General features: G+C 33.2%; 1 protein-coding gene across 4 annotated transcripts in view; it reads left to right on the top strand.

Moving 5' to 3' along the window:
- Positions 1 to 13,670, top strand: part of LOC135847597 (CD109 antigen-like) — a 115,857-nt gene that overhangs the window by 91,022 nt on the left and 11,165 nt on the right. For 3 of the 4 annotated variants that reach the window (XM_065367232.1, XM_065367209.1, XM_065367214.1), the window contains 7 exons: positions 58 to 240; positions 3,345 to 3,446; positions 3,537 to 3,794; positions 3,868 to 4,011; positions 4,111 to 4,242; positions 4,336 to 4,390; positions 13,433 to 13,652. In XM_065367232.1, coding sequence (XP_065223304.1) covers positions 58 to 240; positions 3,345 to 3,446; positions 3,537 to 3,794; positions 3,868 to 4,011; positions 4,111 to 4,242; positions 4,336 to 4,390; positions 13,433 to 13,652 — 1,094 coding nt within the window. Of the gene's footprint in view, positions 1 to 57; positions 241 to 3,344; positions 3,447 to 3,536; positions 3,795 to 3,867; positions 4,012 to 4,110; positions 4,243 to 4,335; positions 4,391 to 8,731; positions 8,871 to 13,432; positions 13,653 to 13,670 lie in introns of all 4 variants that reach the window. The other variant, XM_065367223.1, reaches the window with a different exon arrangement.

Genomic DNA, 13,670 nt, shown 5'->3' with positions numbered 1-13,670 from the left:
AATAGGTGTAGGTATTGAAAAAAATAATACTCTTGATTTTTATTCGTTTACTTACAGTTGAAGCTGCTGTATCATGATGGTAAACCGGTTACCGATAATGTAAATTACGTCAAAGTGAAACAATTTTATTCCTATAATGACGATGAATTTACCGAATCGAAACATAGACTGTCGGAAGATGGTATCGTGGATTTACATTATTATCCTCCTCGAACGAACGTCACTATTTTGCGAATAGAAGTAAGTACATAGATTGTTTGTACCTACCTATCTTCCTGATGGACTCTCGACCAGGCATGACTTGAAGTGTCCGTTTCCGATTTAAACGGTTTAAGGGGGGGGGGGGGGTTTAAAAGAGCCAGGTCTGAAGTAGCCATAGCAAAAATTTCAGCAGCTTGGATTCATTTTTCGATTTTTGGCGAATTTTTGAAGATTCAAAATTGATCGTTTTTGACGAATTATGCTTTTTTGAAAAAAAAAGTTGAAGTTATTTGGTAAAAATTATTGTGGAAAATGGTCTCGAAACTGATATCAACTCTCTCGAACCGAATTTTACCATTTTTGGACATCCTGGAGCCTCCAGTGCGATTTTCGATTTCTCCAGAATTTTAAAATTTCTCTATGGGGAGTGGAAATCAATTTAAAGAGCTAAAAATCAAGTTGTGGCTTATCCTCGACCTGTTTAAAAGGATTTATCCACATGAGCCAATTTACAGACACTTCAAGCGTGTTTTTTGACCATAATATTTATGAGGAAAAAATTCAAAAAATCAAAAATTTTCTGTTTGTGGAGAAATTTTTGAAATTGTCACCAATCGCTGAATCTTGTCCAAATCCAACCCCTCACATTCGAATTTTTCATTTCAAAGCCATTTTGGACCCTCCAGCGTGATTTTCGATTTCTCCAGAATTTATAAGAGGACGTGAATATCAATTTGAGCAGCTAAAAATCGATTTTCAGATCATCTTTCACTTTGAAATCGATTTTTAGCTGCCTGTAGAATTGATTTTCACATCCTATGGAAAAATTTTAATTTTTTGGAGAAATCAAAAATCACGCTGGAAGCTCCAGAACGTCAAAATATTGTGAAATTCGATTCGATGAGGTTGATAATAGTTTCTGGACTATTTTTCATCATTTTTAAGGAATGAGTATAAATTTTTTTTGAAATGCATGATTTTCCAAAAATGATCGTTTTTGTATTTTTGAAAATTTTCCAAAAATCGAAAAATATAAATTTGAGCGCTTGAAAATGTAATCCTATTGCAAAAAATCGACATTGTAAACCTACATGAAAGATCGATCTGGGCGACTTCTTATTTTTTAAAAAATCGATAACTATCGACAATCGATTACCTATTTGAATCACAAAAGTCGATTCATTTGCAATTTTTCATTCTACATGATCGATCATGTTCAAAATGGAAGATCGATTTTAACCTCAAAAATGAACTTTCTGATCAAAAAATCGATTATGATCGATAATCGATTTATCGAATTTCAAAAATCGATTTATATATTTGGGATTTTGTATTCTTGATGATCGATCATATTCGAAATGGAAGATCAATTTTAACTCTTAAAGTAGACTTTCCGGTCAAAAAAATCGATTATGATCGATCATCAATTTATAGAATCTCAATAATCGATTAATTTGAATTTTTTTATTCTATAAAATCGACCATGCTCAAAATGGAAGATCGATTTTAACCTCAAAAATAAACTTTCTGATCAAAAAAAAATCGATAATGATCGATAATCGATTTATCGAATTTCAAAAATCGATTAATTTGGGATTTTGTGTTATTGATGATAGATCATGTTCGAAATGGAAGGTCGATTACAACTCTAAAAGTAGACTTTCCGATCAAAAAAAATCGATTATGATCGATAATCGATCTATCGAATCTCAATAATCGATCAATTTGAAATTTTTTATTCTGTATAATCGACCATGTTCAAAATGGAAGATCGATTTTAACCTCAAGAATAGACTTTCTGATTAAAAAAATCGATTATAATCGATAATCGATTTATAGATTTGGGATTTTGTATTCTTGATGATCGATCATATTCGAAATGGAAGGTCGATTTTAACTCTAAAAGTGGACTTTGCGATCAAAAAAATCGATTATGATCGATAATCGATTTATCGAATTTCAATAATCGATTAATTTGAAATTTCTTATTCTATATAGGTAATCGACCATGCTCAAAATGGAAGATCGATTTTGACCTCAGAAGTAGACTTCCCAGTCAAACATTGGTTTTGGTTATAATCGATAATCGATTTATCGAATCTAGATTTCTTTACAATTTTTCATCCCATAAGAACGAGCATGTCAACAATCGAACTTCCTATCAATTTTTAGCGATTTGGGCTAGTTTTTTTTTTGGAATTTCACAAAAAAAACAAGAAAGGAAAATACTTTTGACAAAAAAAAGAGACTTCTGGCTGATTTTTGGGAACAAGTGATACGATTTTGACAATTTTCAACAGAAAAGGGAGGCATTACCTATTGGAAATTTTTGGTAAAAAAGGGTTTCTGAAAATTTCAGGCAAAAAATGAATTTTTGAAAGTTTTACCAAAACAACTACTTGTATTTTTTATACAATCAATGAAAAGAAATGAGAATTTTTCAAGGATTAGGTACTGAAATTAGAAATCAAAAATTCAGACTTTTTTTCAATTTTTCGTTCGTTTTCTTCTTCATTTTTTCGGTTTTTCATCTTTGAATATAAATTTTTAAACAAGAGAAGGGAACATCGCAGTTTTTCAAAATTTTATTCGAAAAATGACACCTTTTTGTGATTTTTTGGTGAAAAACGAGACCTTTCGGTAATTTTTACTAAAAAGTAAAACTTTGACAATTTCAAAGAAATTCAGCAAATTTTTGAAAAAAAAACAAGACTTAGGAACAATTGCATAAAAAAATACTTTTTCGGAATTTTCAGCAAAAAAGCAAAAATTTCAACCTGTTTTCAACAAAAATGAGAATTTGTAGCAATTTTGACTTAGAGCGAGACTTGGAGCTATTTTTGGTCGAAAACAACTCTTAATGGGCTTACTTTTGGGTAGGTACTTGAAAAGTAACCGATTGTAAGCCCTGAAAATAGTCAATTTTGGATTTTCAAAAATTCGTCAAAAAATTGAAAAATCAATTCGAGTAGCTGAAATTTCAGCTATTGGGGTGCCAGATCATGCTCTCTCCAAAAATCGTAGTCCCTCCAAATCGCAGTCGGATATCTCGAAATGTTCCTTGATTAAAAAGGGACAGAAGCGAGGAGGATCTCAAACGACAAATTCTTTTGAAATTTACGCTTGTATTTTTTGATTTCCAGGCCGAATACTTGGATTTGAAAGAATCCCTGCCATCAATCGCTGCAGCAGTATCGCCCAGCAATACATTCATTCAAGCTGTGCTCAAAACGAAAAACCCAACAGTACGTTTCAAAATACCAAGCATTTGCGATACAAGTACAGTAATTAGTAATCACCAAAAATGCATGCTAAAATATGTGTAAAATTTCCAGGTCAACCAGTTCGTCGAAATCGATATTAACTGCACGGAGCAAATAGAATTCGTCCATTATGAGGTATTCGGACGAGGAGGTATCATTACAGCGAATACTTTCGTTTTACCGAGGAACAGTTCTAGCGCCACAATTAAGGTAATGACCACAGCTACGATGGCTCCAGCTGCACATTTCGTCGTCCATTACGTTAACGACGCTGGAGAAGTTATAGCCGATGAAATAGATATCGAATTGAACGAGCTACTACAAAATTACGTAAGCTGAGTCGCGATTTAAGTTTTCAAAATTCAAAGAATTTTTTTTTGAAACTATTTTGTTTGTATTGTAGGTTCATGCCACATCTTTGCAAAATGAACTAGAACCAGGTAACCCGGCCGAGGTACTTTTGGAAGCCAAGCCCCATTCTTTCATCGGTGTATTAGGTGTAGACCAAAGCGTTCTACTGCTCAGGACTGGTCATGATATTACTCACGTAAGTAGGCTATATTTATTTGTACCACGTTATATGTACCTACTATGTAGGTAATGGTGATTTTCTCACACCGTAAAATCTTACAATTTGGTCATCCAGGATACCGTGTATAATGAATTAAAATCGTACGATACCGGTGACGCGTCCAGTTTACGATATATCCGCGATATAGCCGATGAAAGGTCAATGCATTTATTGCCAAGTTCATTTACTGCTCAACAAGCCTTCACGGTAAGTTAACCTTGATTCATCCAGATATCGTTCAAGGACGCTGTAGTAATAGCAATTGTGGGTGATTTTAATTTTTTTTTTTTTTTGGTGCAGAAATCCGGAGCTGCTGTCATGACCAATGCTTACGTACACGAGCATAACCCTTGGGGTGAGTTTTTCTCTGTTTTATCGCCTATTTTATGATCTAATTTTTTTCACTGGATAATAATTTTATAGCCTTTCTAAACAACTAAAAAAAAAATATATGAGCACACAAGCTACAGATAACATAATAAATAACTGAATAATATCTGCAATAGGATGGAAAAAAAGAATCAGTTCAAATTTGAAATAATCTGTACCTAGAGTGAGGGGAAGGGGGAATACGAATGAATTTTTTCTGCTGGCTCAAAAAATTTCATCGAATGTCAAACTTTGAGAATTAAATTAAATAATTATGTTTTTTTTTTTCATTTTTAAATTTGTTTTCTTTTTTCCATCCGCCCTCTCGATTGCAAATTTGGAACAATAATCAATTAATAATTCTACCTAAACTGCTGTCTTTTAACCACTGATGTCTTTTAACAATTTCACAAGATACGAATATACGAGCACTTGTCACTTAATGAAAATTTGGGTTTCGTCAACTAGCTTAGGGTGTTCTTTAATCTGCTAACTTGGAATTTTCCACCTCCTACCCCGCAAAGTTGTCACTTCGGGTGAGAAAATAATTCTCTATTTTCTTCAAGTTGAAAAAAATGAAAAAAAATTCAAATTCATCAAAATTCTTTTTTTTGCGTCAGAATTTTTATAAATAATCTCCTTTTCAAGAAATTTTTTTTTCGACCCTTCAAACCATATCGACCCCAGGTTTGGAGCCCCTTGAAGTTGAAAAATCAGAATATAAATCAAAATGGGGGGGGGGATTTTTTTTACAATATCTCATTTCTTTCTAGATTATTAGTCCATCATTGGATCTGATATGATATTGGCTCTCTTGTACCGAGCCCTGTCCCCTCCTCCCCTTTCCCCAAATTAGGTAAAAATAAAAAAATATGAAAAATTGATGTTCAGTAGAAATTTTTTGAAACTTTTTTAATGTGTAGAATTTTTCTAAATGAGCACATTTTCAAGAAAAACGTGCCCCTGATCTTCAAAAAGCCATAAGAAAATGACAAAATGAGAGCAAAACACTTCTGAATCATAAAAAAATCATTTTAAAAAAAAACTGAAAATCACAAATTGAAATTCCTTTGCAAATTTTTAGCAATTTTTGGCAATCAAGTGAGAATTTTTGCAATTTCTGGAAAAAAGACGGATTTTTGACAATAAGTGACAATTTTAGCAAAATAAAGTGTTTTTTTTTTGGAAATATCATATGGCAGAAAATTAAACAGCACTTCTGGACTATTTTTGCAGAAAAGTGAGACTTTGGAACTTATTGCAAACGAACGACAATTTTCAGCAATGTTGCTAAAAAAGCACAAATTTTTGTAAATTGAAAAAAAAAGAAAAAAGCAACAAGAAATTCTAAATGTTTTCGACTTTCTGAGAAAAATCCAATTTTTGGCAAAAACTAACAGTTTTGGGAAGTAAGGCTTTATTGACAAATTCTGGCGAAAAATTGAGACTAATGGATAATTTTTGAAAAAATGTGACACTTTGGGATTTTTTGGCTGAAAAACGCCAATTTTTTAATAATCGTGGTAAAAAGCAAAAAAAAATTTTCGTCAAAAAGCAAAACTGACAATTTTAGCAAAATGCAGAACTTTTGGACCATTGGCTAAAAAATTAATTTTATAGAAATTTCTGGTAAAAAAAAAAACGAAACTTTTGAGGAATTTTTGGAAAAAGGTTAAAAATTACGAGCACTTTTTGGAAACTTCTTTTTGGTAATTTTTGACAACTTCTGCTAAAAAAGCAAGACTTGGCAAATTCGCAGAAAAGCGAGAAGAATCTATGTCAATTTCTGGTAAAAAGTCGAGACTTCTGGACATTTTTGGTGAGAAAAGACTAGGAATTAGGATTTGCAAAAAAAAACACAATTTATTTAGAAATTTTGCTAAAAAATCAACACTTTTTGGACATTTTTGACAAAACAAGATTTTTTTTGAAAATTTTTGCCAGAAAGCAACGCTTTGAGTGATATGTACTTTTTGCCAATTTCTGACAGAAAAGACTTTTGGGCCAAGTTTTTGGAAAATGAGTGAAAATTTTTGCAGTTTTGCTAAAACGAGAAAATTTTTGTCAAAAACCAAGAACCTGACAATTTTAGCAAAAAAAAGGCACTTTTTTGAGAGTTTCTGGCATAAAAATTATCTATGCAATTTTTGTCAAAAAGTGAGTTTTTTCCAACTTCATGATACAAGCTGAGAATTTTCGGTAATTTTTGGCAGTTTTAGCCAAAAAAGCAAGACTTTACCAATTTGCTGAAAAAACTCGGAATTTCTACCAAATTTTTGGCAGAAAGCAAGACGTTGGAAAATTTTAGCAAAAAGCAAGGCTTTTGGGCAATTTGGCTTATAAGTGATATTTTTTGGCAATTTTCGGCAAAAACACCAGATTTTTGGGCAATTTTTAGAAAAGCAGTAAAAATCTTTCACAATCTACTCGTATTTTGAAAAAAAAACTTTTTTGCAATTCTCTGCGGAAAAAGTGAGACTTTTTTTCACAAGTTGTTGGTATAAAATAAGAGACTTTCAATCAATTTTAGGCAAAAAAAGCAAAACTTTTAGATAATTTTTGGAAAAAATGAAGACTTTTCAAATCTATCTGCGAACTTATTTGGAAATACAAGGCGAAAAAACGATACGTTTTAGCAATTTCTGCCGAAAAAGCGAGACTTTTGGGCAATTTTAGAGTAAAAAGTGATTCTTTTTTAAATATTTTTTCGCAATTTTAGTCGCAATAGTGAAACTTTTTCGCAATTTTTGGGTAAAGAGATGAAGCTTACAAGTAATTATTGGCAATTTTTGACAAAAAAAAACATGTCTTTTGAGCAATTTTTCAGCAATTGTACTAAGAAGTGATTTTGTAAATTTTTAACAATCTGGAAATTTTTGCCGAAATGTCGAGCCTTTCTATTCAATTTTTAGTCGAGAAAGCAAGATATTTGGGTACCTTATGTTTGAAAAAAAATTTAACAAGAAACGAGTTTTTGTTTTTTGATATCAAATTCTCTAAAATTTGGATTCTGGATTTTGGAAGATTTTTCAATTTCTGAGTTTCATTATCAATTTTCTCCAAGAGTAAGATTTCTGTCGAAAAAAAAATACTGATAAAAAATTCAAAATCCAAGTTCAGAAATCAAAAAAATTAATTTTATAGTTGTTTCAAAGCGAAAAATTATCTATTCGATTTGTTAATTTTTCAATTCACCACGATTCATTGGCAACACAATCTCGTGAGAAAATTTATAAAACTCTTCTTCAAGTGCTTGATGTACCTACTGTAGGTAGATCACCTTGAGTACACACGAAGAGTTTCCTTAAATAGGTAACAGAGAATACTTATCGGAAACACCCCGGAAATGTCCAATTTAAGAATTCACGGTGCTCTAGTCTCTTGATTCTTGAATCACCACTGCATTAAAAATTTGTCACGGATAGGTAATCGATGACATTGCATATAGATAAATACCGTTGCTTTATTAGGAAAAGGTCGTAACTACAATTTTTATAAAAAATGAGATAGTGGTATCATTGGAAAGAGAATTTTGTCCTCTACATGATGCAACACTTGAAATTGAATTTCGATGTTTTTTGTTCTCGTAATAGCCGAAAACAAATGGTTTTAAATACACGTTTTCAAAACCGTTACAATGAAAAGGTTCTAAATGATATTGTTTCTCAGATTGAACCTATTTCTTTTGATTTTTGTAATTTGTTGGTAAGAAAAGTCATTAAAAACAAATAATTTCACGTTATTTCACTGACAAATTGGAGAAAATCAACCTCATCACCTTAAGGATATCGTTCCTGTGTATTTCTTATGGGCTTTTGATGAAAAAAGCTTGACTTAAGGTGAAAGTTCCTTTGTTGAATTTTACTTTTTTCAGTTCAGAGTTCCTCAAATAAAAATATGAAAAATCAGTGCTACCAGGATGTTTATTTTGAAAATTAGCAGGAAAATGATTGCAATAACCAAATGTTCTCTTACCTCATCTAAAACTATCAAGTGTACTTGATAGAATGCTCTTTAAAAATTAAAATGCGTTTTCTGAGAAATCAACTTTCATGTAGTTACGACCTTTTCCTAATAGAGCAACGATACGTACCTTATACTCGGACTCGCACATTTATTTACCCACCTATTATAATACTTACAAATACTTGGACAACGAATTAAATTTAACTCGTTTTATAAATACCTAATCGTTTAATTATACCTATTATCTATAATTTTTAAAAGCTTTTGGATGTTTTAAATTTACCTACCTAATCGTAAACTGAAAGCTTAGCCTATAGCTACTCGACGCTTTGTCAATTAACTAACTTAACGGGTTATTCAGTATACTACAGGACTAATATATTTGACGAGCTCGACGCTTACGTGCAGAATGAGAATTCAACTTGGACGTCGCCAAAATCCAGCGGAGTAGTTCGGAGTAATTTCCCGGAAACTTGGATTTGGAATACTTTCGAAACTGGGTACATCATTTTTAAAAAAATACAATACTTGATTAAGTATGCAGACGCACGCATGAGACATTACCTATGTATTTATATAATCACAAGCTGTATTTATCCATCTGCCTGCTTGCTTTCTTGCATATTAGTTTTGGAGAATGGTTTCAAGCGTTTGCTTATTTGGCTGCAAGGTGCGAATGATCATTGCTATGAGGCTTCAAAGTGGTATAATTCAATGCTTGGGTTGGATATTGGGTTTTTAATTTCATCCATTTTGTATTAAAATTATAGGGTATCTTTTATGAGACGGAAGTGAAAATTTGTGGATGTTTATTTGGTGAATTTTGTGCATTGCATTTGACCCTAGAACAGGAGCTCGAAATTTACATTTATGTTCGTGGTTTTTTTCACCACTACCCCCCCCCCCCCTCAATCCTCTAGCATACTTTTTCACTAAAGTAGGCATTCTGAGGAACATTTTAAAGCAAACTTGACAAAAAAAATTTGCTTTACTAATAAAATGGCCGCTATTTTGATTGACAAGTGAGACGAAATTGCAGATTTTGCTTTTCCAAATAGGACTAAAGCGACATTTTTTGAACTGGACAAAGCTGCATCGAAAGAGAACTCGAAAAGTTATCATCAGCCAACATTTCAATTGCTAGAGTGCATTTTTCGATTTTTGGCGAATTTTTGAAAATGAAATTTAAGCCAAAAATAAGAAAAAAATCAAAATTTTACCAAATTGACCTGTACAGCTAAAATTTGGGATATACCCAATTTTAGACCTGCCAAATCGATTGAGAACGGTTCCAAACCGTTTTGAGAAGTTCTGGAGCCTCCAGTAGATTTTTGAAACTTAAAATTTCCACAAAATTTCATCAAATGAAAATGGAAATCCAAAATTCTTGCTGCAATCCAATTTAAACACGTAATTAAGTGTACTACTGGTAGGTTTTAGTCATTTTGGATCCTCCAGCGACTTTTTGAAAATTCCTGGAGCCTCCAGTAGATTTTTGAAACTTGACATTTTCATAAAATTTCATTAGATGCAGTAGGAAAGCCGAAATTAGCTGTTTTGTGGCCTTCACTAAATTTTTGGGATTTACTGGAGCCTCCAGTAAATTTTTTAAACTTTCAATTTCTGTGTAATATCATCTAATGGAGTTGGAAAGCCGAAATTCACTGCATTTATTGCCTTCTGTAAAAATTTTAAGTTTCAAAAATATACTGGAGGCTCCAGGAATTTTCGAAAAGTCACTGTAGGCTCCAGTAAATTTTTTAAACTTTTAATTTACACGTGATATCATCAAATGGAGTTGGAAAGCCGAAATTCACGGAATTTATTGGCTTCTGTGAAAATTTCAAGTTTCAAAAATATGCTGGAGGCTCCAGGAATTTTCGAAAAGTCACTGGAGGCTCCAAAATGACTTGAACCCATCTGCAATCGACTTGATAGCATGTAAAACTTGGAGTACAGCGTGAATTTTGGATATCGAACCCTGTTTTGTAAAATTTTATGGAAATTTCAAGCATTGAAAAATTTGCTGGAGGGTCCTGTTATCTCCAAAAATTCACTGGAGGCTCCAAAACGACTAGAAATCTACCCGCAGTCGACTTCATAGGGTATTGAAAATAGTTTATAGAATGAATTTCGTCTTTTCAACTACATTTGAAAGTTTCAAAAATCTGCTGGAGGCTCCAAAATGACTTGAACACACGTGCTATCGACTTGAAGACGTGTTCAGATTGAAGTGCAGTGTGAATTTCGGATTTCCAACTCAGTTCTGTAAAGTTATGAGGAAATTTCGAACATTGAAAATCTGCTGGAGGCTCCAGTAGTTTCCGAAAAAGTCGCTGGAAGCTCCAAAACGACTTGAAATCTAGCTGCAGTCGATTTGATAGAGCATTGAAATTAGTTGACAGAATAAATTTTGGCTTTTCAACTGTGTTTGATTTTGATGAAATTTTCTGGAAATTTCAAGTTTACAGAATCTACTGGAGGTTCCAAGAATTTTCAAAAAGTTGCTGGAGGCTCCAAAACGACTTGAAATCTACCAGAAATCGGCATTGGTAAAATTTTAAGGAAATTTCGAGCATTGAAAAATCTGCTGGAGGCTCCAGTAATTTTCAAAAAGTCGCTGGAGGCTCCAAAACGATTTGAAATCTACCTGCAATCGACTTCATATCGTATTGAAATTAGTTTACAGAATGAATTTTGGATTTCCAACTGCAATTTTGGGGAAATTTCAAGTTGACAAAATCTACTGAAGGCTCCAAGAATTTTCAAAAAGTTGCTGGAAGCTCCAAAACGATAAGGAGAGGAGTTTTTCACTTTCAGTGCTTGACATAATTGAATAAAAATAAAAATAAAAAATCACGTTTACAAGAAACACTGGATATATTGTTATAATTGTGACGGCCGTTTCGGTACAACGTACCATCATCAGACAAAGATTAAAACACAAGTGATTGCAGAAAGTGCATACATGAAACAGAATAGGTGAAATACGTCGAAGTTGGGTACTACCTTGTTCCGTTTGCATGTGTTGTTGAAATATAGATGCTGTGAGCACTCGCGAAATTTTAACTTGTATTTTTTGAACAAAAAACATAGTTTGGCCGTATTTGCCGATTCTAATAAGGAGAGGAGTTTTTCACTTTCAGTGCTTGACATAATTGAATAAAAATAAAAATAAAAAATCACGTTTACAAGAAACACTGGATATATTGTTATAATTGTGACGGCCGTTTCGGTACAACGTACCATCATCAGACAAAGATTAAAACACAAGTGATTGCAGAAAGTGCATACATGAAACAGAATAGGTGAAATACGTCGAAGTTGGGTACTACCTTGTTCCGTTTGCATGTGTTGTTGAAATATAGATGCTGTGAGCACTCGCGAAATTTTAACTTGTATTTTTTGAACAAAAAACATAGTTTGGCCGTATTTGCCGATTCTAATAAGGAGAGGAGTTTTTCACTTTCAGTGCTTGACATAATTGAATAAAAATAAAAATTTTTATTCAACTCCAAAACGACTTGAAATCTACCTGAAATCGGCATTGGTAAAATTTTATGGAAATTTCGAGCATATTGAAATCTACTGGAGGCTCCAGTAATTTCCAAAAAGTCGCTGGAAGCTCCAAAACGACTTGAAATCTACCTGCAATCGACTTCATAGCGTATTGAAATTAGTTTACAGAATGAATTTTGGATTTCCAACTGTATTTGATGCAATTTTGGGGAAATTTCAAGTTGACAAAATCTACTGGAGGTTCCAAGAATTTTCAAAAAGTTGCTGGAAGCTCCAAAACGACTTGAAATCTACCTGAAATCGGCAATGGTAAAATTTTATGGAAATTTCAAGCATTGAAAAATCTGCTGGAGGCTCCAGTAATTTCCAAAAAGTCGCTGGAAGCTCCAAAACGACTTGAAATCTACCTGCAATCGACTTCATAGCGTATTGAAATTAGTTTACAGAATGAATTTTGGATTTCCAACTGTATTTGATGCAATTTTGGGGAAATTTCAAGTTGACAAAATCTACTGGAGGCTCCAAGAATTTTCAAAAAGTTGCTGGAAGCTCCAAAACGACTTGAAATCTACCTGAAATCGGCATTGGTAAAATTGTATGGAAATTTCGAGCATATTGAAATCTACTGGAGGCTCCAGTAATTTCCAAAAAGTCGCTGGAAGCTCCAAAACGACTTGAAATCTACCTGCAAAATCGACTTCATAGCGTATTGAAATCAGATTTTCAGAATGAATTTTTGATTTCCAACTGCACTTGAAATTCTGTAAAAATCAGAAATTGTACTGGAGGCTCCAAGAATTTTCAAAAAGTCGCTGGAGGCTCCAAAATGACTTACACTCTCCAGCAGTCGATTTTATAGCGTGTTTAAGTTAGAGTGCAGTGTGAATTTCGAATTTCCAACTTCATTTGATGAAATTTTGTGGTAATTTCAAGTTTCAAAAATCTGCTGGAGGCTTCAAAACTGCTCAAAACGGTTTGAAACCGTTTTCAATCGATTTGGCAGGTCGACGATGGGCTATATCCCACATTCCAGCATTCTAGATCAATTTGGTGAAATTTTGACTTTTTTTCTCATTTTTGGTTTTTTGATTTTCAAAAATTCATCAAAAATCAAAAAATGCACTTTCGCACTTGAAATTTTGGCTGATGATGAATTTTTGAGTTCTTTTTCGATCCAACTTTGTCCAGTTCAAAAAATTTCCCACAAGTCCTATTTTGTAAAGCAAAATCTGCAATTTCGTCTTATCTGTCAAACAAAATGGCCGCCATTTTGTGAGTAAGACTAACATTTTTTGAAAAGTTTGCTTGTTCCTTAGGACGTCCCTTTAAGAAAAAAGTTGTCCCAGGAGATGGAGAGGAGGGTCGCAATTATTCCAAATTTCAATCGTCATAATTATGCTAGACTATATTGCGAGTTTGGTTCAAAATTCGTCCACAATCCACAAATCGCCACTTTGGTAAAATAAAAGATACCCTGGACCGTGGTCCATGCCAGCATGCATATATGATAGCTATATCGTTTGTGTGTTTTTCCATTACACAGCTTCTAAAAGGAAAGAAAAAGCGAGTAGTGTAAATTCGGACCGAGTTATAACAGTGAAACCGGATATCGGCCCACCTGTTGTATATAAATTAGTTACTAGACGACCGCTCGCTGGCCCTTATGCATTTTCAAATATTCCCACCCCAGCGTGGAATCACCCGAGAGTTTTTCTTTCGCACGATGTAGCGGATACGTGGTTCTTCGGTAACTATACCGTTGGGTATGCTTGATTGTACAT

Source organism: Planococcus citri, chromosome 1 (genome assembly GCF_950023065.1).
Source record: "Planococcus citri chromosome 1, ihPlaCitr1.1, whole genome shotgun sequence".
NCBI lineage: Eukaryota > Metazoa > Arthropoda > Insecta > Hemiptera > Pseudococcidae > Planococcus > Planococcus citri.
The sequence above is the reverse complement of the archived record's forward strand: the minus strand, read 5'-3'. Positions and strand labels throughout refer to the sequence as shown.